Source organism: Copadichromis virginalis, linkage group LG23, assembly GCF_057382275.1.
Source record: "Copadichromis virginalis isolate Kocher_CV1m ecotype Utaka linkage group LG23, C_Virginalis_male_GT1.1, whole genome shotgun sequence".
Classification (NCBI taxonomy): Eukaryota; Metazoa; Chordata; class Actinopteri; order Cichliformes; family Cichlidae; genus Copadichromis; species Copadichromis virginalis.
In genome coordinates, this window is record NC_140639.1 from 25549983 (window position 1) to 25576723 (window position 26741).

The 26741-nt window shown below is 38.5% G+C and overlaps 1 protein-coding gene across 2 annotated transcripts; it reads left to right on the top strand.

The window, feature by feature from the left end:
• The first annotated feature begins 516 nt into the window (after positions 1-516).
• On the top strand, positions 517-25899 carry bin1b (bridging integrator 1b). Of its 2 annotated transcripts, XM_085449270.1 has the most exons (18): positions 517-597; positions 11193-11273; positions 11759-11813; positions 12422-12516; positions 14018-14113; positions 15239-15346; positions 15804-15896; positions 16966-17051; positions 17139-17214; positions 17293-17348; positions 17449-17493; positions 19885-19927; positions 20393-20542; positions 22355-22375; positions 22662-22922; positions 23136-23189; positions 23319-23420; positions 24697-25899. In XM_085449270.1, the coding sequence occupies exons 1-18, from the start codon at positions 517-519 to the stop codon at positions 24796-24798; spliced, it is 1605 nt and encodes a 534-aa protein (XP_085305396.1). In that variant the 3' UTR covers positions 24799-25899. The 2 variants fall into 2 exon arrangements, with proteins under 2 accessions (XP_085305396.1, XP_085305395.1); XM_085449269.1 differs by lacking the exons at positions 15804-15896; positions 22355-22375; positions 22662-22922.
• The last annotated feature ends 842 nt before the right edge of the window (positions 25900-26741 follow it).

Below are 26741 nucleotides of genomic sequence, written 5' to 3' on the forward strand. Positions count from 1 at the left end.
GCCGCTGATGAATGTGCGGCCTTCCGAGGGGGCATCGGGGTTGATTTAGCGCTCGCATCTGATATAAAACCCGCTTCGTGCGCATAAATAGGGCCGTGCGTAAAGACGGCAACACAACTGTTGCGCGTATGCAACAGTTGTCGGCTAATAATATCAGCCTGCTGCGCCTTTAAGAGGATGACTGAGGGGAAACTTAATATCTCTCCATATCGAGCCCAAGTGTGTCTGTCAATTACCAGTTAGAATCGAGAGCAGGACGATTTCTGAATCTGTTCCTCCTTGTTCACCAAACTCTGTTAAGTTTTTCTGTTTTGGTTTTACTTAACGCAAATAGGATTAAATTACGCATTGCACCTTTAAGAAGCTGTCAGCAGGATTAGAGTTACGCACAGCGAGCCAAGTGTCCCTCCGGAGGGGTTTTACGCACCGTCGGCATCCAGAAGAGGCACAACTTAAGCCGCACTCCTTCTTCGCTGGTCCTGACACCAAAGGGGAGTCCTCCACGCCACGCGCGACATGGCCGAGATAGGGAAAGGGGTCACCGCCGGGAAACTGGCCATCAACGTCCAGAAGAGGCTTACCAGAGCGCAGGAGAAGGTAAGAATGGTCAACTTTTCATTCAGCCGATCAGCATAGGAGGCTCGCATGGCAGCGGGACACAGTGTCCTGGCGTGAAACTGGATCCCATAACTTTGTACCTTCAAACGAGGGAGAGTTAACGGACTACAAAAAAGGTTTTCTCTAAGGAAAGTTTCAGTTTGGATCAGCCTGTCCCATTAAATCGACTGCAGCGTCGTAATATATTCACCAAACATCCAAACCGCATGTAACTGTATTTCATAAAATATTCAGAGATTTAAAACCTTTTTAATAGCATCTTAAATTCCACAGTATTAATAAATGAAAACCTTGAGTTAAAAGTAGGGCCTGGGATGGCCCTCCCCCTGAAGTATGATTTGAAATTTGATTGCTCCCCCTCAAACTTTTGTTGTCATGTCAGGGCAACTTAGCCACAAGTTACAGAAGGACAAATGGTCCAAATCCCCCTTTTTTGTTTTGGTGCATCATTTTAAATGCTCTTTTCCGGATTATAAAAGCAAAACAATAAGTTTCTAGGCTTGAATGTGGCACAGTAACATTATTTTACCACTCAATGGAACAAAATGTATTTCCAGGTGGAACCAGACTGCTCTTTGTTCCTTTGCTCCTCCAGGTTGAATCTTTACTTTTGCCCTGTTTCCTGAATTACTAAAAAAGCACTTTAAATAGTTTTTACAGTATATGAGGTAAAATCTCCAGTAGCATGAAAGATCTCTTAAAAGGCTTTTAACTCTTAATTAGGTGGAAACTATAAACTGTAGATAAAAGATGGATGCAACCACTTTGACATCACCCAATTGTTTGGAGCCTTTTGAACCCTGAAAGTTAGCATTTAAGCTGTTTCCATGGTGTTTTTAGGAGGCCAGAATTACCATATATGGATGAGAAGTTTGAATGCTGGTGTTATTATCAAACACTGGCAAGCTATGTAGAGTTTAAGGTGGTTTTAAGGGGTAAAAATGTCATATATCATGGAAGCCATCTGTGATTTGTAGTGCTCTAAGATCTTTAACTAATGTGAAAGTCCAGTGTAGCCAATGAATGGGTTTAAAAAGGGTCCAAGATCATATACAAGGGTGCTCTTTGTGGTTAACACCCATTACAATAAATGTCAATCGGCTAATCATTTACTTACTATATTTATCACTCAACTGTTTGCTATTAATGACAAACAGCAGAGTTATATTAAGAGTCTGTAACATATCAAATTGGATCCACTGTACTGTAGAATTTAAAAAGAGTTTAAAATAAACCCCAGAGGTGATTCTCGTGGTTAAAACCCATTTAAATTCCTCACAGTAGATTGAGGGGTTTTCCAAATATTAGCAAGTTAATCCCTTATTTATCAGTCATGGGTCGATTTATGGCACAGTTAGAATACAGTTCAGTGATAGTCTTAAAGACATTTGAAATTAAGGTAAAAATGAGGTGGTTGTGGTATTTAAATAACAATTATCAAACTGCAATATCTCAAAAGTACTTTCAATGGTTTAAACTATAGTTTAAATGGGCTTAAGGGGTAAACTGTCAATAGTTTGGAAGCCACCAGTTACTTAATTAAAGACAATATAGCATTTTGAGATAAAAACAATGTGGATCCAATAGACTGCTTCATATTTAAGTATTTTAGATAAAGGGGTTTAAGGCACAGAAGAAAGTTGAAGTATGAAGTATTTTAAATCAAAGAAATTATTTATACATGCCAGCTACCAGACTGTAATATATCAGAGTGCTTTAAATATACTTAAGGCACAATTGAAAGTGTTTTATGGGGTAAAATCTGAGCCATTGGGATAAATTCCTTATTTTGGGGGAACTAATAGATTGTTTTATATAAGCGTGTTTTCATTAGGTTTTAAACAAGTTAAAGGTCAATTTTACATTTAGAAATGCCCCTTTATGATTAAAATCCTTTAAAATTCCTTAAAATAGATTGAGGGGTTTGTCACATATAAACCCCTCAGCTCGGAATTTATGGAATGTGACATGTCCTAACATTTAATAATATTAAAATATTTTAAATAAAGAAAGTTGTAAAGTATTTCTAAAATATGTCAAATCTGTCTTTTAAGGAGGTTAACAGTATTTCATTGTGATAATTTTTTGTCACCGTGCTTGTAATTGGTTTTTGGGGAGCAATCTAGGTGCCACTTTAAAAGGCTTTAAAGTCTTTCATTAAAAACAGAAAGAAAAGAGGAGAGAAAATAGTTGTAAAAGTGACCAAATGAAACCTGATCAACAGTCTGTGTTCAGCTCTGAGTTATTATTGTCTGCACTAATCACTCTTCTTACTTAAGCCTGCTGAGGTCTTAACCTCTAATCACCTCAGGGCCACACCAGGAGTGCTGTCAGTCAGTCAGTCATAGAGATTTCACATATACTGCAAATCTCAGCTGCTGAGTCTTCAAGATTGCCTCCCCAAAATGACACAAGCGTGCAGCCACGGTCACTTTTAAATCTAGCCACCACAAACCTTTTGAAGCCATTTTAGTTTTTGAGTCCTAAAAGTTAAAATTTCCTCAAAATATAAACACAACAAATTGTTCTTGAAAATCAGGACCAGAAATTGGGTGAAGAAGTTGTTCAGTGTTGGTAGTAGGGAACTGTGTTAGCTTAGCATAAAGAATAAGGACACAGGCCAACAACAATTTATTCAGTTGAGCAACACAGATCACACATTTTTATTGTCAGGTTTGACTTTGCTTAATCTTCTGCTGAGTGTTACGTGCCAGTGGTGAGAAAAATATAATGTATAGTCCTGGAAAAGCAACAGGAGTTCTCCAGAAAGACCGTAGCTTTCAGTTTTCTGCATTTTTGTTTGCATATTTGTGACACTTTAATGTTTCAGATCATCCAAAACATTTTAATATCAGACAAAGATAACCAGAGCAATTACAAAATGCAGTTTTTAAATGTTGACTTCATAAGGGAAAAATATTTTCCAAACCTACCTGCCCCAGTGTGCAAAAGTAATTGTCCCCAATACCTGATAACTTGTCGCACCACACTTGGTAGCAAGAACTGCAATAAATTGTTTTCATCAGGTAAAGATTTTAAAAGCTGTGGAAGTATAGAAAAAAAAGCTTATAATGTTTCATAAGTAAATATTGCGCTAAGTGAAAGTGGGTAAATTGGCATACAAATAAAACTCATATCTGGAAAGAGCCTAATCTTCATTTGTTTATGTTCTGTCATGTTCTCCTGTTGCAGTGGTGGATGTTTATATTAATCATGCTCAAAGTTTCAGATAATGAGATCAGTCTATGCATAAGTAGCTCTGAAAACCAAAAGCTCAGATGACAGACTACCCTAATTTCTACATTTCACACAGTTATTTTCTGCTTATGGATCCGTGTGATGTAACAGAGAGCACATACCATGGTCATCTAAACCACAGAAGCCCCACCCACTTGCTGTTTGAACCTTCTGTTTGTGAGGAGTAACAAGTCAGAAGAAAACTTTCTTAAAGAGGGAGGAGCTCAAATGACTTGTTTCAGACAGAGGATGCACTGAGGGAGTATGGAATAAGATGAATAAGGATTATTTCAAACCGGGACTCATGCAAAGCCCAGGTAAAAAGGATAAAGAGCTGGAAATGATCAGAATAGGTCCTGATCTTTCTTCTTCTGCAGTGGTTTAATGACACGGACCTATAGCTCGCATGTTCTGTTCTGCTTTGGGATGCCACCCAAGATTAGCTGTCCTGACTCCTCGGGAAATAAAGGAGCAGCTGAAAATTTGGATGAAATATGACTATTTGAGGCTCAAGGAAATGTGTTTAGCTTTGCTAGAGTGTGCATAAAGTGCACCTGAAGATCATGGGATCCAAAACATAAACCAGTTTAACCTGAGGGGAACATAAATGTGTAATTAAATCTGTTGTTATTTTGTCTAGTAGACGCCAACATCAAGCAGCTGGAGTCAGTAGGAGTCCTCCACAGGGGAACACGAATAGAATAACAAAATAACTTCTTATGTTGGGAAAAAGTTTGTCTCATATAACAAGAAAGTTTAAAATGAAATTACATGTCATTATATTAAAAATGGAGCAAATATGTTTTTCGTACTTTTTCATAGCAACACTGGCTATATGGATGCATAATTTAAATGGTGCTGCCCTTCTGCTGTTTGAGCCACCAGAGCCTGATTGATCATTTCTCTTGAATGGACTTTAAATAGCAGCCGCTGCCACTGTCGCTCGCTGCTGAATGAAGTGGCATCCATGTCCTATGTTCCCCGTGTCTGAATGGGAGAGCTTATTTAGGTGGAGGGTACTCTTTAAAATGAGAGAGAGAGATAAAGTCCGGCATGTTCAAGAGAGCTTTCACCTATCAGGCTTCACTTGTGTTAAAGTCATCAATCGGGCAAAGAGTAATCAAGTTAAAATATCAGCACAGGGGTTTTTTATCCAGCTGCAGCAAACTTGATTTGATTGATAAAGTGGCTTTAATTTCTAAAGCTGTAGTCTGTGAATACACCTGATCAGCGACTGAAATTTTATTATATCCAGATCCAACATTCAGCTCAAACACCAATAAATGAAGCAAGCAGACAATGAATTATACCTCAAAGTCAAATTAATCAAATCAAGAGTATTTGTTAAATTGTTTAAAATGGTTTAATAACTATTTTTTATGATTTTATTTTCTAAAAAACTAAAATACCAGCACATATGAAAGTCCAATCAACTTTCTTAATAATATTTCTGGTACACCAGGTACCAGAAATATTACCAAAAAGTCTTTGGCTGATTTCAGTGTCCAAGAGGAAAACATAGTGGATTGCATTTTAAAACACAGGAAATACGTAGTTTGTTTTCTGGAAATTCATCTTGGCATTCATGCAGCAGAAGAAATCAGAAAGACCGCAGCTTTTTCTGTCCCTGAGCTTTCAGTCTTTGAGCTGTGGTGCGGTGAGTAAAGAGGAAGGTCAGAGTATCATCTTCCCGCTGAAGGCTGGCAGCCGAGGCGGAGGGGAGGTGGGGAGGAGGGAGGGGCTGGCTTCAGCTGTCTGTCTGCTGGCACGCTGCCCTCCACGCTCGCTTTACGTTGTTAAACTCCAGTGTCTGTCCTCCCATCCACAGCAGAGAGATCAGCCTGTTTTTAAATATGCAGACCAAAATCCTGCAGATTGAAACTTTACCTGAAGCAAAGGAAGAAGAGACGCTTGTAAAACTGAGTGATTCTTATACACTCAAAAAATATGAATGTCCAAATCGGTTACTTTGTACGTGTAAATTTTACATCTAATATTGTTACATATGTACAACTTAATGGAATTTGGTATATATTCAGTTTATAACAAGCATATTCTCTTTAATTATTCATTATTTAAAACAAATAAATAAAACCTTGATTTAATATATTTCAAATGCATTTTACTTAAATGTTTATGTTTTAAAAAATGTTTTTTTTGATGTACTATAGAAATACATAAACCTCAAATGTATACACCGACAGAATACCACCTGTTGCATTAGCATTATGAGCATGCTAGATACGATTAAAGCTTACTACAGTTAATCAAGCCATTAACCATGTGAAAATGGTGCAGAGCTTTACAGAAATGACCCCTTAAGTTGTCCTTTCTGCTGCAGACAAAGCTATGGAAGATTTAAAGCTAAAAAAGCAAAACACAGGCACTTTTTGCCATTGATGAATCAAGATTTTGCACTTTTATCTCAAACTTTTGAGGGACTAACTGAAAATTCTGAGAAAATACTGCTTAAAAGCTCAAATTTAAAGACACACACACACACTCTACTGCTGCACTTTGGGTTCGACTCGGGTACCGGCCGGGTGCACAGTAATAATTTGATTCGGACCAGCTGGCCCAACAATCCGGAGACTTTCCTGGGTGCCGCCATGACTGTCATAGTGATATAATATCATCCAGTCAGCTGTGATGCATAGCATGCTGGGAAAATTCTCCACAGATGAATCTGTGAGCGTAGTGGCAGTGGAGGTGGTGCTCTTTAGAAAACAGCTGGAGACCTGTTGTGGCACTTGGAGTCAAAGAGGACGCAACCTGTGACACCAACCAGTGCCCTAATGTTTTGTCGACGCCCCCACCTGAGCTCCCTTCTCCTCACCGAATGAAAACTTTATCCCAAATTTCTTCCTAAACTGCTCTACATGGATAGTTATTCCCACCTTTAAGTAATTTTGTCAAACTGCCTGAACTACAAAGTTCAGCGCTACTTTAGTTTAAAAAACAGGCTAAATACTGATCATTGGTTCAGTTTTTTTCCATAGTGGTACCATAACCATACCAACTCTATTTAAGGCGAAGAAAAGATTTATTCATCACTTTTATTCATCACAGTTATTCTAGCATTTATTCAATTTAAAACATCAGCTACTCACTCTGTGATTTGAAAGTTTGTTGGTTTTCTGAACTGTCTGCTTGTACGTGGTTACTTTAAAGACCTGAGTCACCATTTTCTTGTGAATGCTTGAGGCTCAGGTTTCAAAAGCCTTATTGCAGGATCTGGGCTATGATTGAAAATGCTGTTTTCAGGTTTTGAGGCTCTGGACTTGAAAAAACAAAAGATTTGACTCTAAATTGCATTTGGAGTTGGGAAGCAGACTGACAACCAATTTAGTCAAAAGGAAAAGATACAGCAAAATACTGTGATTACACAATTGGCAATAAGGATGAGGAAAAGCATTTTAATTTCCATGAAACTGCTTAAAAAATGCAATGTTAATAGAACTGTTACCTAATGATAACCTAATAATGTGGTTATTCATAATAATAATAACAAGAAGAACTAGAATAATTACTTCATGTGCACCTCCATCAAGTAGTCATGTCCAGAACTTTAGGATCTAAAATATAATTTTTCATTCTTTTCTACATTTGTGCTTCTTATCAGCAAATCAGCCCTTACCTTTTGGCCTTCATCATGGTCGTCTTCATCTTTGGCTTTTGGCCATGAAATTCTAATCAGTTCACCCTCCGGTCTAAAGAGTAAATTTAAAATGTTTACATCGGACTGAAGAAAGACAAACATACTCTGATTTTTATTTTCATATTTTTAAAATATGAAATTTAGAGTTGTTATAAGAAATAATGGGGAAATAATACAAAAATTATTTTAAGAGTGTTTTCATATTTATTTATAGTTTCCTTCCTTCTATTGAATTTTAAGGAATAATGAAAATGGTATCAACAATAAATAAATCACAGTAATTAAAAGACGAAATTCAAAATATACTAAAAATTTAGAGACACTAAATGTTTTAAAATGTGTTTTTCTTTTGCTAAAATGTTACAAAAAATAAAACCAGAATGTGAGATTTTTAAATGAAGTATTTAAATGTTAAAGTCATTTATCTAGATAAAAATGACTAAACAAAATTAGTTTATCTTACAAATTAATGCCTAATAATAAGTCCACTAATTTTAGCTCTCTAAAATTAGTAATTTGATTCCAAACTTACCAAACCTCAAAGTTGCCCTGCTTGGCTTGAACACTTGTCCTCCCTCCCACAACTCCCAGCATGCCTTGCTGCTATGGGTGGGGCTCATGGGAGGGTGAATCTATATTTAGCTGCCCCTGGACCTCCTCTTCGTCACTCTTAATACCCCTCAAACTCCCTCTGTGTGTGCTCCGGGTGTATTTTGGGGAGGTTGAAACTCGACACCAATATGCAGTGGACAGTAATGACACACATTTGTACATCTGTCTTTGCGAGGACGTTATGCTGCCGTGATTATGAGCCGAAACCTAAGACTGTGTCCTGAAACAGGTCTTTGGAGGTTTGTCCCACTATGAGGACTGACCAAAGTGTCCTGATGTAGTTGGAGATTTGCACAGGTCCTCGCAAAGATAGATAAACCAGCACAGTCACGAACCATTACAGAGCAAAACTCGGGTTTGATTCATGATTTTTTTCTCTACTGACCTGAATGGACCATGACTTTTACGCTTTTCTTCAGCGTGCATGTTTTAGATGAAGAACAAGTTTTTCCTGATGTGTGATGATTATATTCTTGGAGAGTTATAAACAGACTAGTGGGGAAGTCCCCTCTGAGTGTTGATGTTGGTTTGTGTATCCGTCAGAGGATTAGGGCGGCAGGTGGCAGAGGTGTAGGTGTTGTGGATGCTCGTCCATGTGCTTGCAGTCAGTCATCTGATCAGATTAGCTGCTGACCTTCAACTAACAACAGAACAAAAAAACTGAAGCCAAAAGATGTCACTTATACTTATCATTACTAAGAAATTCAGTAAATAAATTGTTTAAATTACCTTTTGAACAAAATAAGAAATTATAAAATGAAAGCACTTGTAGAAACAAATTCAGAAAGTAAGGGAAACCTTTAAAAACTATCTAGAAAATATAACTGAACAATAGTAGAAACTGTTTAGAAAAGATCAAACAACCCAAAACATACAAAAATCCAGAAATTCAATTATTATTAATATTAAAATTAATTAAAAAAACATTTTAATTTTATTAAAATCATTAGAAAATAAAACTAAAAATATATTTATATGAAACATAAAACAATACATAACTAAAAAGTAGCAAACATCATATAGAAAGAAAATTGAAAAACGTCATTTCAAAAAACTGTCGGGTCACAGGACACAGAGGCTTTGACCTTTGACCTCACACCTGCTGACTCTGCCCTAATTTTAAAAGATGCCATAGATGAAGTGAATTCTCTTCTAAAGATGTCTCACACACAGCACTCAGATGTATTGTGATACAGCTGGTTCATGACTTATAGAAGGACTGGAACATGAATCTGTTCTCACTGTTTTGTTGCCATCAGTTTGCTTCCATCTGTGTTCAATTTCAGCTTTTTGTTTCTTTTGTCTGGGTTTTTTTTTTCACTGCTTTGCATTTACATTTAGTTGTTTTTTTGTTTTTTTTCATTGGTTTGTGTCATTTGCAGTTTATTTTTAGTCCATTTATTTCTCTGTCTGTGCTCAGCTTGAATCTCTCTTGGGTTATTATGTGTCTCTTTCCTGTCATTTAGTTTCTGTTTGCTGTAGTTTTTGAATCTGTGTCTATTTTTTCATATTTTTAGTTGTTTTGTAAAAAGTTTTCTTCACTTTGCGCTTGTTTAGTATTTTGATGTGCATCTCTTTTTGTTGTTTTGCATCCTTTGTGAATTTTTCTGGACATTTTTCTTTTCTTTCTGGTTATTATCTTTCGCTTCATTTTTGCACCTCTTCTCTTGCTTTGGGTGTTTTTCGTATTCTGGCATGCTGTTAGGCTTTGGCAGCAAACATTTGGCAGGTTTTTCATGAGCACAAACACACATACTCAAGTCTACTGGTCAACCTCAAATGCATCTTCCTTACAAATGTGGCACCATCTAAACAGGCCATGAAGCAAAGTTACAACAAATAAATAATCGACCAAACAGTAATGTCCGTAATTCTTACATGTGGTCCCTTTGTGTCTCTGCTTCTGCTTTTGCACCTGTCTTTAAAATTTTCTCTGTCCTTTTTGGTCATTTTTCATTTTTATTCTGGCTACTAAACATTTTTTTTCTTTACAGTTATTTAGTTTGTACTTTAGTTTTCTTGGTTATTTTCTGTTTGTTTTTTTCAGTTTCAAATGTGGTCATGTTTTGTGTCCATGAAAAAAATTCATATCTTCTTTTTTGGGTTATTTTGCATTTCATCTAAACAGGAACTATTTGGCTTAACTTTTCTTCATGTTTGTTTGTGGGTGTTTTTGCCTCTTTCTATTTATGATAAATGTATAGTTTTGCATGTTTTTGTATCGTACTGTGATGCATTTGCATCTCTTCCAGGTTGTTTTGTGCTCATTTTATACGTGTTTATGTGTATTTTGGGGGTTTTTTGGTGTGTAACTTCCAGAGGGTGCATTAGGGAATCCTGTACTACCCAATTCTTACCTGGGTACATTGCCATGGTAACTAATGGTGTGCATACCTAATCTTCTTGGAGCAGGTTGTAATGAGCATGATATCACTGCGTACTGTGCAATCAAGTCCCAGGTGTAATATTACCTGGAGAATATTTTGGATCTCTTTACAATTAACTGTGAGGGTCTAAAGTTTTTTTCAATAGCATCTAATGTCTTTGTGTTTCCCTGATGAGCATCAGTAACAAAGGTAAAATCATTCATTTGTACTTGTGGACTTTCTGTCAAATTTGCACATTGAGCCTATATTTGAAAACTGTTGTATTCTTTACCATTAAACACCACAAAGGCTGCAACTGAATGAATTTATGGGTATATGGTATGTTGAACCTACTATTTAGTAAACTGCTTTCCAACTTGAAATTTAAAGAGATTCACTGGCACACAGGTCCCCTTAAGTCCTTGGGCTCCATGGATTTGCTGTGTAAACCTGTTTTAGTCCTTCAGGACTAAATACCCTAATCCTAATTCTGAGTTCAAGCTGAAATTTAAAAACAAGTTTTAACTCAGATGTCCTCGCTGAAGCTGACACACACAGCTGGTGTTAACCACAGACGTCAACTGGCTATGACAGTGGCCTGAAAATAGACCGCTACATACCTCCACTTATAGATCTAAAATAGCCACAGAAATAAAATGTGTGACTAGATCAATCACCGTGTCCTCTTGTGTTCTCTGCAGGTCTTGCAGAAGCTTGGCAAAGCAGATGAGACCCGAGATGTTGTCTTTGAGGAGATGGTGGCCAACTTCAACAAGCAGATGGTTTGGAGACATTTTTAACTTCCGCACCTCTGATGCTGCTGATGCCCATAAACTGCACTTGTTAATGTCGTAACATATTTTATCATAGTGCTTTATTTTAGTTTATCCTCTAATTAGCATTTATAAATAAATCTGCTTAGTAGTATTTTAATTAGATTAATAATAGTTGTTGCAACTCTTGTAATTTTCCAGTTAATATTAGTGCTAGGCAGCATAGAAGAAACATAACATATTAAACTAAAGTTAAACCAAAGGTCATATGCTTTTTAGCATCCCTAGCACCTCAACAGTGACTTCCTGTGTGATTTACCCTTCACAATAAAGTAACATTAAAGGAACGCATTGTACTTTGTTTCAGTGGGGTTTTTTTTTTTTTTTTGCTTGAATTTTATAATTGCTTTTACTAATTGTAGTTTTCATTTTTATTTCCATTCAATTTTTGTTTTAAACGTTGTTGTTGTTGCTCACTGTGCTTCCTGTTTCAGGGAGAAGGCACCAAACTGCAGAAGGACCTGAAAGCATACCTGGCAGCAGTGAAAAGTAAGTTAGCAAAAAGGCTACAAGCTGTGCTTTAACATGTATCATAGCGAAGCAGCTAGTTTGTTTGATGCTGAATTCTCCAGTCGGTTCATATTACTTTTTAAGTCAATTGTAACCAAAACATGCTGCACACAGACACATTTATTATGGTTTCTTGAAGCTTTCATATAGTCTGTCTTTACAAACATTTGTGAAAGAATGGGTCGTTCTAAAGAGCTCACTGAATTTGAGCCTGGCTGCAACAGCATGTCACCATTACAACAACTCAGTTTGTAGATACTCCACAATCAACTGTGAGTGCGGTTACTGCAAACCGGAAGTGTGTAGGAACAACAGAACTCAGCCACAAGGAGACGGTATTTAATTGACTAGTGGACTAGTTGTGCATGTTTCTACTACAAAGAGATGTTAAGTGACCAAAAAATATGGATCAAAGTGATAATAAAGACACAAAAAACAGACTCAACACGAGAACACTGCAAAACAACAAGAGACAAGCAATACTATGAGAAACGAAACAAAATGTAAAATTACAATCAAGAGCGTAAATTATTTTTCTCTGGTCATCTTGTGTGTAATTATGTGTGTTTTTTCTGTTTGTGTTTCAGCCATGCATGACGCGTCGCGGAGGTTGCAGGACTGTCTGGCGGACATGTACGAACCGGACTGGTTTGGCAAAGAGGAGATAGACGCGCTGGCTGAGGTGAGACAGGAAATAAAAACATCTCACCCGAACTGCTCTCTTCTCTGTAACAGCATCCGTTCATTAGCTAAATGATATAGCTGTTTGATTATAACAAAAATATCATAAAAACTTCAGTCTATGGAGGGCCATAACCACCAAAATAACACAAATAAACAATAAAGTTGCTATTCCACCAAATATGAAAAAGAAATATAAAACACTTGTGTTCCTGTTTATCTATTTATTTACTTATTTATGTGTTCAATAATTTTTAAAAGGTGGCTGTGGTCCTCCATACATTACTGTATTTCTCTTGTGTGACTCTTCGATTTCTTTTTCTTCTTTTTCTTCCCGCTAACATACTTAATTTCTTTTTCTTAACTGCATGGCTCTCTCCTTCCACCCTGAAGGAGTTGATAGAGAAGGAGATGGACATTAACCTGGAGGTAAAATATAGAAAACTTTGAGTGTGTCCCACAGATCTCATCAGGACAGATTGTTTTAAGAATCAAAACAGAGAGAAAATGTCTTTACTTCTACCAAAAAGCTCAGACTGGTGAGCATTCTTGAATTTTTAAACATATGACCGATGGAAAGTAAAAGCTTAAAACTAATTCTGGTGATCATTGTGGGACACGCTGGTGAAGTAGGGGCTTTTAGTTTGGTTTTAGTGTAGACTCTTTAACAGACTTTACTGTAGCGACATATCCAGAAACAACCTAGAATAGCTGTCTTAAAAGCATTTAGGATCACTTTATTCTGGTCGGTAGCAGATATTTAAAAGTATGCAAATCATCAGAACGACTGAAAAACAACGGCCAATAACCATTTTAACAGGCAAAACAACAACAACTAAACACTGTGTAAAAACTGTGAGCAGCACTCTAAACTGTAGCTGTTCAATGAACAGGATTTCAAGGAAGTACAGGAAACAGTCAGGAAAAGCTGGGAGTTGATATGGATTTCCAGTTTACTTTAGTTTTACAAGCCGAGAAAGCTGGAAGCTCATGGGTCCAGGTGAGCCTTTCAAAGTAAATGAGCAGTGACCTACATAAATGCAAGGCAGTTCACAGGTTGTTAACCTCTGGAAATCAGATCAATTTTACACTTGTTTACAGGTTAAAAAATGGTCTTTTCATGCAATAAATAGACACAGGGGACACCAAATTAAGTGCCAACCTTTGGAGCGGCAGTACTTCCGATAGCCACTAGAGACTGGCTCCAAAGTGAGTCAGTCCCCAGAGCATGTTAAAATGTGCACCTTCACAGCAGAAATGAGCATGTTTGCAGCCCTCTACCAATGGCATTTTGGTCTTTGTCTTAATATTAATTTAAAAAAGGCCACAGTTACAGTTACTATTATACCACTATAAAAGAAAATAAGTAGGTCCCCCTGAATCATCTACAAATTAAAATGTCAGAAAAAATAGAAGAATAAGTGCCGTGGAGGATGTATGAGTGAGTAAAAAAAAAAGAAAAAGAAAGGTAGATGTTTATGTAATTGTGTTATGTGTTTCAGGATACAGACACAATGTGGTTGGATTACCACCAGAGCATCACGGACAAATCTCTGCAGGACATGGACATGTACCTCTCTCAGTTTCCTGACATCAAGGTGAGCATGTTTCTGAAAATTAACCACAGGACAAAAACAACTGCTCATGTTGGCTTTTCTAAATAAAAGGTGTTTGTCATACTGTGTTTGAATAAAACGCAGTGTTTGAAAGATGTAATCAAACACCCACTAAACTTGCAAGTGGATAATAAAAATCTGTTGAGTGTGTAGACGCACTGGGATTTAATTTGAAAATCCGCTTTTCTTGAAACTTTAAAAAACTGATAATTTGCTCCTATATTAAAGACATCTCTTACACATGTAAACACTACTTGATGTTGCATGGTGTGCAGTGTGTCCTTAAAAAAATTGAGGAAACTGGACAAGTCGAGGACAAAAGAACAAGTCTCAGATCTAAAAACTGTCTCTGTCCTGTCCGTAAGTTCACTGTTCACTGAAGCCTCATCAGAAATGGTCTCAGTGGAAGGCTGGCTGTCAAGAAGCCATTTTTAATGAAGGCAAACAGGGAGAAAAGGCTGAGGTATGAAAATTACACAAGAGCTGGACTGGACTGAAAATCAGTGGAAACCGATCTGATGGAGTGATTAATCCAAAGCATTGTCAGTATGTTTGGAGAAGATCAGCAGAGAGGTACAACAGTGCGTGTCTACAGCCATCTGTAAAACACGGTGGAGGCTCTGTCATGGTTTGAGCTGCATTTCAGTCTGTGGTGTTGGAGATCTTGTTAAAATTGATGAATTAAGAACTCAGAAATGTACCATCAGATTTTAATCCACTATGCAAAACCATCTGAAAGCATTTGATTGGCAACAGCTTCATTTTCAGCATGATAGTGATATAGTAGTAGTAAAATCATATCTGGAAATAAAAACACACAGTGGAGCACTATCAGTCATGGATTGGCCTCGACAGAGCACGGACCTCAACATTATTGAAGCAGTGTGGGATCATGCTGACAGAGAGCAGAACAAATGTTGACATAGAATTGTACAAACTCTGTTTTTGCCCTATATGCTGTATTTACATGTATGTTTGCATGTTTCAATAAACATGTCTCTATTTCCTCACAAAATATAAATAAAATAAGGGCTGAGTTGATACTTTTGCACAGTATTGTATGACATTACACCCTTTAAACATATTTAAAGCTGTGTTCTCCTGCAGGCTCGTATAGCAAAGCGCGACAGGAAGTTGGTGGACTTTGACAGCGCCCGCCATCACTTCACCTCCTTGCAGAAAGGCAAAAAGAAGGATGAGGCCAAGATCGCCAAGGTAACCGTCACTGAGAGTGTGTGCACGTTTGTGTGTGTTTGAGCATGTTTAATGGAACAGTTCAGAGTCTTTGGCTGAAGGTGGACTGACTTTTTTATGTTATATGTAATGGCATCATCAATGTGTGAAGGCAAAAAAGAAATCTTGTATTTCAGCTGGTAAAACAAAACATAAAATTTCATTTGACCTAATCATATTTTACTGATGTGCTAATCAGCAAAAGTTCCTCATCATACTGCAGGAGCACAGCCTTCACAGAGGGTTGAAAAAACACTGGTCTTTACACCACCTCGAGTCAAAGGATCAAAATGACTGTTTAACTAAATAGCGTTTGTTAAACTCGTGGAACCTCTCGCTAACTAAATCCTAATTAACATGTTTGCATTTGTCTTGAATTCTGGTTTGCTTTCTTCTCCTCCCTCCCTCCCTCTCTCTCTTGCATGGTGTGTGTGGTTAGCCAGCAGCCCTGTTGGAGATGGCGGCTCCCAGCTGGGCTCAGGGTTTGATATCAGCTCACCAGGTGGCTCAGACTAACCTCTCCTACAACCAGGTGAAACTCTGGTTCATCACTGACAACCCCCTCCTCACCTTGAAAACTGTAACCCAGGTCCTTTGACATGATCAGCATTGTGAAGCGTGGAGTTATTTCACAGCAACTTGTGACAGACAAGTCGTCAGCCAGTGAGTCAGCTGGGATTCTCCCAGCATCAGATCGATGCTGCCAGATCTGTCGGATACTGCCGGAGTACAAGAAAAGCAGAGGCCTCTGAGAAAAGTAAACAAAGTCGCAGAACTTGTTACTGTTGCTGCATTTCTCGTCCTCTTAGCACAGTATTGTAGATGGCGTAAAAGATTGAGACCTCAGGTCCTATCCACATAGGTCTTTTGAGAAATGCCACTTCTTTAAATGTTTTACCCTGCATCATCATTGTGTAAAACAAGGATTTTCTCAAAAGTGTATGTGTTTATCTTCTTTTTATACATCAGTCTGTGTGTTGTGTTATTGTTTTTATGCTTCTGATTGGCCAACATTTATATACAGCTTGATTTAGATGGGCACACAGTGCATTGGTGTGCTCTTGTCAGTTCAAATAGCAATTCTTTAGCCAACAGGCATATCCTGGGTGTCTCTTCTTTCTGACTCTAATAGTGACCATAATTTACAATTAATTTGGTGTTTTATGCAGTATGACCTGAGACTAGCGACTGAGACCTCAGACTCACCAGGAAAGTGACTTAGTGAGGTCATAAAGGCCCCGTCCCCCCCGTCCCCCTCCGTTCTAGAACAAAAACAGGTTTAAGACTCTTCCGTGGTGGTTTCACTTTTCAGACCTGGAAGCTACATTGATCTGTGGTTACTCATTAAAATGACTCTGCTGATCATGTCTGCAGGCCTTCATTTTAATTTGATTCCCAGTCAGCAGTGTTTGCATTCTGCTTGTGTCATCTACACCCTCGCAGTAGCTCCTGTATGAAACCCTGTACTTGCCTGCATGCTTGTGTGCTTATGGAAAACTCTATTTATTTAGAGATGTGTTAAAGACATTGAAATTTGCCATTATTAACTGTGTGTGTGTGTGTGTGTGTGTGTGTGTGTGTGTGTGTGTGTGTGTGTGTAGGCGGAGGAGGATTTGGGCCGAGCTCAGAAAATTTTTGAGGAGCTGAATGTGGAGTTACAGGACGAGCTTCCGGCACTCTGGGACAGGTCAAAAACTGTCGATCTTCTTCATCTAAATCTTTTTTGACACCTTAGATCAAATTTTTAAAAATGTGCGTGTGTGCGTGTTTGTAGGCGTGTTGGCGTCTATGTTAACACATTCCAGAGCCTGGCAGGTCATCAGGAGAAGTTCCACAAAGAAATGAGCAAAGTGAGTCAAACTAACTGATCAAATTGAAGTGAACGCTGATCAGTTTGTAATCTACACGCCCTCTGTGCGTCTCCACAGCTCAGTGAAAACCTGAATGACATCATGACCAAACTGGAGGAGCAGAGGCAAATCAAGTAAGCTTATAATATAAAGTTATAATAATAATTTAAAAAAAAAATCAACAACATGCAAAGGAAAGGAGAGTAATGTCCATCACGATGCCCCCTGCTGCAGAAAAGGTGCTACTGCAGCGTCAAAGACAGAAGACTGTGCAAAGAGGTAAAATCTGTTGCTCTTTAAGGCGTCACCTGGTGGGAAACAAGCTGATGAGCATGAGTGTTTTTCATGCAACCACCTGCTTCATGTCTGAAGATTGAAGTGATGCATGTGCTTGATTTTGGCTACAGACTGTATATAAAAGATGGGCACAACATCCTCCTGCTTTTCTGGTTGATTATCATTGTCACTGACTCAGAGGTGCTAAAATATAGAATAATAACATATAGTATCTATATAGTACAAAAGCATTCATCTAAGCTGTGCAGGAGTTATCAGGTGCTTCCACCAGCCTAGATTGGAACCTGTATGTGGGCATTCCTCCATCTCTACATTGCAAGTAGGGCTGGGCCATATTATACCGTTCACGGTAATACCGGTATAATGTTAGGCAACGATAGGAAAATGAAATATCACGATAGAATATGAGTAAAACGCGCATGCGCAGTGCCTTTGTTTTCATACGCACATGGCCGATTGTTGAGTGAAACAGATGAACCAGAATTGGTTTGTAAAAATGGTGCAACTTCAGTGATGTGGAACTGGTTTGGTGTTTGTCCGTCAGATACACGACAAAGCACATTTTTTTGCAGAACATGCAAGCGGCCGTCGTTATTGTTGTATTTGTCGGACTAAGATGCTCCTAAATCTGGGAGTAATCTGGGTTCTGAACTCCGTATGCTTCAGGTCAAACAACACTGCAGCATCACTGAGAGTTAAAAACTGTCTAAATTCTTTCATCTTTAATAAAACGATCAGCATTGCTGCTTTACCAGGTGTAACTATGAAGTTTAACTCCCAGGCATCCATGAAAACAAAATGTATTACATTAAACGGAGTTAGAAGTTAGCAGGAAGCTAGCGGAAGTTAGCTCGCTAGTTACCTAAGCATGATATTGCATGTTCTGACTGAGAGATTTCTGAAAAAATTCAAAAGTACAACTCTGCTATCACTTCCAACATAAATGAAGACAGGAAACTAAACAGCAGTGACGTTTGTAGGGTTACTGAAGTTGGGCTAGCTGGTATATAATGATGTGCTACGTGATCGCTAGCGACACAGCTATGTTAGCATAACATAAACAGTGAAGCTGGAGGACGAACACTAACACTTTTCCACTTATAAAAGTTAACGTTAAGGTTCCTGATAGTTAGAGACAAATTCAGTCACATGGCAGGATGCTGTAAACGGGGCGATCGTGGCTCAGGGGGTTGGGAAGCGTATCCGTAACCGGAAGGTCGCCGGTTCGATCCCCGGGCTCTCTCTCCTGGTCGTTGTGTCCTTGGTGTACTGGTGTTGGCCAGAGGGGCCGATGGCGCGATATGGCAGCCTCGCCTCTGTCAGTCTGCCCCAGGGCAGCTGTGGCTACAACCATAGCTTGCCTCCACCAGTGTGTGAATGCGAGAGTGAATGAATAGTGCCTTGAAAAGCGCTATATAAATCCAATCCATTATTATTATTATTATTATTATTATTATTAAACGGACCAAACTTCAGTCAGGAGAACAACTGAGATAATCCATCCACAATACAAGGTTAGTCATTAATATACTGCAACAACATGGGAATAGAGCAGCTACCAGAGAATTCAACATTAATGAATCACTGGTACAGAAGTGGAGGAAGCAAGAAGAATGAGTTTAATAAAGTTTGATTTATCTGACTGCTTTGTTTCGCTTAATGTGCCTTATAATCCCGTGCACCTTATGGTCCAAAAAATACGTATTGCACACTGCAGTTTAATGTTACAAAGCACCTCTTTTTAACTTCAGTGGATATTATACATGGTTATGCTCAGGATATGTCAGCCCATTTCTACTGGAAATGCCTTTTGGTTAAACTTTCAGCAAGGAATTTGCATTTGCACTGTTACATTTTTATAAAGCTTTAATGTACATAAAAACCAGCTTCTTGTTTAAGTGAAAATAAATGGTAGGTTGTCTTTTTGCGCTAGTAATGTTGTGGAGTTGTATTTTGTCTCGCATCAATTATATTGTTATCGCAAATTTTCAAATATATATCGTGATAAATATTTTTGGCCATATCGCCCTGCTCTAATTGCAAGTACACATTAGAAATTCAGCCAAACTGTTAGTAATAATGAACAAGCTGTGACCTTTTAAATCACATTAAATACTTCCTATTTGTGTTGTTTGATACCCGATAACCAAAGTCTGTGATGTCATGTGCACGCTTTTGAAATCGTGATACAGAGGTTCGTTTAAAGTTCATTGCTGCCTTCTTGTGGACATACCTCAGAACTGCATGTATGGTTTAAATGGTTTTAATGTTTTATTATTTGTGCAGAGTAATTTCCTGCTCAGGTCCTCCCTTGTTTTTCCTCTCCCCTTCATTTTTCTCTCTCTTTCTCTGTCTCTTTCTGTCTTCTCTCAGTGAGGGAGCCAACCACAATGAGTCGGCCAGCTCAGCACCAAAGGTAAAATGAAAAAATAAACAACTAAATAATCCCCAAACACCCTAAACTGAATGTTAAAAGGTTTCATAAAATCCTAAAATGTCAAAAAATAAGATTAATCCTTTTTTTTTTTTTTTAATGTAACAAATCATTAGAGGAAGTTTTGCTGTAAACGTCTCTTTAAAATCAACTTAAAATGTGATTAAAATGATAATTGTCTCTATGAATGTTTGAATGTGTTTGCACTTTAATTAGATTGTCAGTTGTTAGTTAGTATTTCATTTTTATGATGATTAACAAACAAATTTGTGAAAAAATGAATTCCCTAACCTCTAAAGCAACATCATATTACACGCACACGCACGCACACACACACACACACACACACACATTACTTCTGTTTACTACCATGCCTGTGTCTCCCTCACTGCTTTTGCATGTGTGCGGTGCTGTGTGATTTCGATTTAACGCCTCCTGGATGTACAGAGGTCTGCTCCGCCTCCTGGCCCACCTCCCAGTCGGCCTCCACCAAGAATGACGCCATCTCCGAACCAGCAACAGCAAAATGTCAGCCCATTTGAGGATGAGCCCTCAGTGCACGACACTAACACAGACTCCACGACCACGACGCTGCAGGTCAGGCTGACTGCAAATGTCTATGTTCTGGGTACTTATAAAAAGATCCTGTATGACTTTGACAGAAATACCTTGTTAGACTAGGTCCGGGAAGATAGGAAGATAAAGTCACTACTGAGTAAAACACACTGATATGTGTTTCCATTATTAACAGGAAACTCGAGTTTTACAGTATCTGAGTGAGGAAAAAAAGGCCTGGGGTAAAGCCCTGAGGAACGCTGTAATCCCAAACCTGATTCAAAATCACTGTTAATTTAGTCTTAATGTTAGTGTTATCTTTGGTAATAAAGTGTATCCCTGCAGAAAGACAAATGCAGACTGAAAATGACAATGTCAAAATGGCACCTTATTTACTAATCTAATAAAAAAAACAACACAGAGCGCTGCACAAAGAAGGAAGGAAAAGTTTAAATCTACAAACACAGAGAATCAGTAGAAGAAAACAAAGCATATACAACAATGGCCTGATAAAGACTGACATAAAAACACCAGAATCTAACCTTCAAAATAAAACAGGAAGTAAAGTGAAATAGGGAATAAGGTTTAACTTTAGAGTGACCCTGACAGACGGGCACATCGGAGGTACATGAAAAAGGAAAAAAGTTCAGTCTTTGTAATTCATCAGTATTCATAATTTTAAAGTTTGAAATTACAAATGCATTCATTATAAAGTACCCCTCATGGCCCACCTGCAGTAACTTTAAGATCCTCTAGGGTGCAGCAGCAGCATAGACTTGAGGAGTCGCTGGTTTAAAAGAACATCAGCATCACTTAAATTATCAGACGCTAGCAAATGTAAACAGTCTCCACTTTTACACCTTCCTAACATGGATTTGGTGTGTGTGTATATATATGTGTGTGTGTGTGTGTGTGTGTGTGTGTGAAGCAGTGTGAGCCCTGGTCAGGGGTGAACCTGCTGGACTGGGATGTGGATGTATTTCAGGCCGTTACCTGTCCAGCTCCCCAGGTGGGTGTGCTTTGCCCAGGTAAAGGGATTGTGTTTAAGTTAAACCCAAGCTCAACCTGAGGCCCTTTGCCTCCACTTTCCACCCCAACACTATCTAAGGCAAAAGACTCAAAAAGTTTATGTAAAAACAAATACATTAATTAATGGTGCAAAAAGAAAAATGTAGGGTACCGTTCAGAAGTGCAGCTGTTGTAATTCCCACTTACAGCTAAATCTGAAAAGCTTAGAAGTAAAAAATATAAATAAATAAAATTCTGACTGCATGTAACTGCAGTCTCTTGGTGTGTGTTTGGGCTTTATTTGGAAAGATCTAACCTCTTCACTGCATGTCTAAGTTCTTCCAGCTTCGCTTTGCATGCAGATCGACTGACTGGTGATGTTCATTGATTTTTGACAATAGACGGATATCCTGGAAATGTCTTTGCTGTTCTGTAAACATTTTCATGCATTCAGCTGGTTCTCCTTTGCTGTCTTTGTTTTGGATTTAGTATTTATTAGCTCTTTCCCATCAAACAAAAACAGGCTGAGAAGACTTTGAGATGACTTTGATTAAAAGTGGTTAAAAAGCGACGATTGAAAAAAACCTCGAATGGCAATACCAGATTTATCCCAAAAACAGTGATTGGTGCTTATATGGTTCTCTCAAGGTTCATAATGCAAGCAAATAATTGATTAGTGCATCAACAGTTTACGCAATGTGTTTGGTTTTTGAAGTTTGGCTTAGTTTATTCTTTTAAAAAGGGGCTAAATCACATGAATTGTGCACTTGAATGAATCGTTATGAAAAAGATTCTTTGTACTCTTCTGTCTCACTACTTGTCTCAATTCTTACTGCTCCATGCAAGGAGGCATCATGGGACTCCTGGGTAAGCATGGGTTCTTTATGTTTTAATTAAGGGCTCTCTTAGAAAACCACAACTACACCTTTTTTCTTACATTTTTCTGTATTTGTGGACTTTGAAATAAGCTCTTCAATTCTTCCTTTCATGCTTTAAAACCTCCTTCCTTTTTAATACCCTGCACAACCCTGGGTCGTGACTCTTGTTACACTCTTTAAACCCAAATGCTCCTCTGCCACCCTCATCCATCCACCTACCCAACCTTTATGCTTACAAACCTGTCACAATGCTCCACAACGCTTGACCTTTATAGCAAGAACAGACTGCCACAGAGGTTGAACAGCAGTATGACGATGACCAGTATCAAGAAGAAGCCCAAGGTGGATGGGATTACAGCCAAAGCAACACCCAAAGTTATAGTCAGCCTGGCTGGGATGAGGCAGAGACGGCGGTGGGTGAGGAGGGCTGGATTGACGACACAGACTATGAGGCTCAGCCATACACCGAGCCCAACTGGGACAACGACGGTGCCAATGTGGAACAGGGGGGCTGGGGTGATGATCAATACACACAGGTAGAGTTTGATGGATTGGGGCAGGTGGGACCTCAGCTAGATGCTGAAAAGTCAAGAATCCCTCAAATCTGGGGAAAGCACCCTAAAAAGCCATCAACCTGATCTTCTTTTCTTCCACTTTGATCTACTTTTTACTCTATCATTAACCAAATGGAGCATTTCAAAGACTTCCTGAATTATATATCTTGATTTTTCTGTGTATTGTTGGTCCAGAGTGCGGTGACCAATGGTTCAGATGGCGAACTCCCTCCAGGGTTCCTCTACAAGGTAAGTGAACCAAATTTTTATGCTTAATTACAGGAAGGTAACATCCTGCACCTTCTAAAAAGATTCAGTTTTACAGACTTCATATGCAAATCAGATGTAAATGGGAAACGTTTGTTTTGTTTTCTCCAGGTGAAAGCGGTACACGACTATGCTGCTACTGATGGTGATGAGCTGGAACTGAAGATGGGAGACGTTGTGTTGGTTTTGGCCTTTGACAACCCAGATGAACAGGTCAGTTTAAGTGGACTCATTCTGCTTATTTTAGCTTCTTGTTTTTATTCTTGCACTACACTAGAGTAGCTTTGCATGATCCACAGTTCAAAATAACTTCTTTTTTTTTAATCCTATACCGGAACCCATCAGTTTGCTCTCTGTCTGAAACAAGCTGATTTAGATCCTCCTCCATGTGTCATCTTTCTTTCGTTAGCAGCCCCTCGTAAACAAAAGGTTTGAACAGCAGATGGTGTGCCTGAGATGACTATATAGCACACATGGGCAAAATACAGCTTGTCCTGCTATTGAGCTCCTCATCTTGTGAAATTGACTCCAACGCCACCATGTTGAACTGCAGCTCATAGCATCAATAAGCTCAGCTTAGCGGCACATTATCAAACATTTTCTGGAAAAAAACATTCAAGTTTGATTTAAAGTGACTAGCCACGTCTACTCAAACTTGAGGATTTAAAAGCATCTCACCACATCTTTTACTCTAGAACACTTTAGTGGTTCATGGTCGACTTGATGACTGTAAGGTGTCCAGGTCCTGTGGGCGGCAACAGTTGCTTCTCTGTGATCATTGCTGATGTCTTTCTCTCTTTGGCATTGTGTTAACACACTCCTGAATGCTCATGAGTAAAGCAGCAAACTACCCAAACTTCTGCGTTCATAGAGATGTTCATACTTATTGGTTGAATTTTAGATGTACTTTTTTTTCTTAGATAAATGACTTGTAAAATTGTTATTATTTATGTAGTTTACTAATAATAATAACAATTTTACAAGTCATTTATCTAAGTAAAAATTTTTTTAAATTATTATTTATGTAGTTTACCTGGCAGCACGGTGGCACGGTGGTTAGCACTGTTGCCGCACAGCAAGAAGGTCCTGAGTTCAATTCCAACATCAGGCCGGGGTCTTTCTGTGTGGAGTTTGCATGTTCTCCCCGTGTCTGCGTGGGTTCCCTCCGGGTACTCCGGCTTCCTCCCACCGTCCAAAGACATGCAGCTTGAGGGGATAGGTTAATTGGATAATCCAAATTGTCACTAGGTGTGAATGTGCAAATGAATGTGAGTGCGAATGGTTGTTTGTCCCTGTGTGTTAGCCTTGCGACAGACTGGCGACCTGTCCAGGGTGTACCCCGCCTCTCGCCCTATGACAGCTGGGATAGGCTCCAGCGCTCCCCGCGACCCTGAAAAGGATAAGCGGAAGTGAATGGATGGATATGTAGTTTACCTGAGGCTGTAATTACCAAATGTTAAATCTTTGATTGTACTGTGTGTGTCTGTAGGATGATGGCTGGCTCATGGGCTTGAAGGAGTCTCACTGGTTTCAGAAGAAAGATATTTCAGCCAAAGGCGTTTTCCCCGAAAACTTCACCCAGAGGGTTTGAGGTTTACGCCACATGCAAAGTCTGCTATTCATACAATTTCCTCAGATATCTTATCTGAGACAGAAGAAGTCATGTTGTCTTTACGTATCTACCTACACACCAAAATGTATTAGCAAAACATAATTGGGTGCAAAAGTGTGTATTTAAAAAATTAATATATGTTAAAAGATGATGAAGAATTAGGCTTTATCCTTTATTGTGACAGTTTGGTAAACGATGTGCTAACATCTCAATCGAAATGTTGTCCTGAAATTTCTTTTTGTTTTGATTTTTAACTTATTGATTTCTTCTACTTTCGGTGAATCCAAACAAAACACAAAGTGGTGTGTTACTCATATTTAAGTAAGTTAACATAAGTCATGGATGTACTGTACGGATGTCAAAATGTTTTCTTGTTTTTGGAAAAGTATGTTTTTAAAACATACTCCCTTGCATGAAGTGTTTCTTTGTATTTTCATTTTGTTTGTAATACAGCAAACACTGTGACACCAGGCGGGGACCCTCCTCTGTGAAAACAAGGCTGTGATTATTCTAAAGTTACAGGAGTCCTCAAAGAGCCCTGGAGAACACCACAAGGTTTATTTGCAGGGTTTCTGTCTTGCCTTGTCAAAATCTGTTTCAGTTTCTTGAGCTTGTAGGATTTTCAAAGGGAACAGTAGCTTTTAATTTATATTACTGGCCATTTTGAGGACACGAGATGACGTGAAGCTTACATTTTCTAATTCCCACATGGTTTTGTTTTGGGGGGTTTTTTCTCTCTTCAATGATGAATGAAATGGTGAACCTTGCTATCAAACTCGGCTGTTTTTGTTTTTTTCCCTTAATGACACATTTTTTTTTCATATAAATTTGATTCTGAATGTCTGTGCTATCCGGACTTCACTTTGTTGCTGCTTAAGCACGTTTTCTTTCATCTTTTTTGAAGTATAAATTTGTGTCCATGGAGTTCACAGAAAACTGAAAGGTTTAAAGTTTGAAAACTCTGAGCCTTTCAGAAATCTGTGCAAAAGATATTTTTACACTGTGGAATAAATAAGGAACATTTAATAATGCAGCATTTGAAGGACGGAATCAGCGTCATTAAAGGCCAATTAAACAATGTGTGTCCTGTTGTGTGTTGCTTATTAGCCCTTTATTTAAAACCGCTCTGATGCCACTCACTGGTTTGGAGCTTTGTGTTTTGTGTGTTGTTGTGGAAATTTTAAATAAACCGCAAAACCCCCAGTGTCATCATATTAACCTTTTGAAACCAGAGACACAGGCTGCTAACAAAAATAATAATTATTTATAAATAATAATTATTTTTACTTTGATATCTTATGCACAATTTTCCAATAATACAGTTTTATGTGTACTTAAGTGTTTTGAAAAAGTTTTAGTCCTTCTTTTCCTAAAGCAATGATTTGAAATGTTCCTCCACCACTTTTCTCACTCGCAAATTATTTTTAGTAACGTAGTGTATAATTATGGAAGTAATTATATTTACACTTCTTCAGCCAGGAAGGAGTGCAGAAAGGTGTAGACGTCTATGGAAAGTGCAGACAAGCATCTCAAATGATATGTTTTGATCAGACACGTTTGCTTGGAAACAATATTTTTGTGTTTCTTTGCAAATACTATTCTGACCTCTTAAACTGAAGAAAATCACACCCCTAATAATGCAAACTTTAAGCTGTAATTAAAACAGGTGAGCTATAAAAACAAAATTTCAAGCCTACAGATCTTTTCCCCTCCCCCACCTGAGTATGTCTGACCACCTCTCTCTGCTCGTTGTCCCGGCATACACACCACTCAGGAAAAGGACAAAGCCCATCATCAGAACCATTAGCACCTTTTCTGAGGAAGCTCTCGCTCAGTTGCAGGAGTGTTTTGCCCTCGCAGAGTGGAGTGTCTTCGAGCATGATGACCTAGAGCAGGGGTCCCCAACTCCAGGCCTCAAGTCC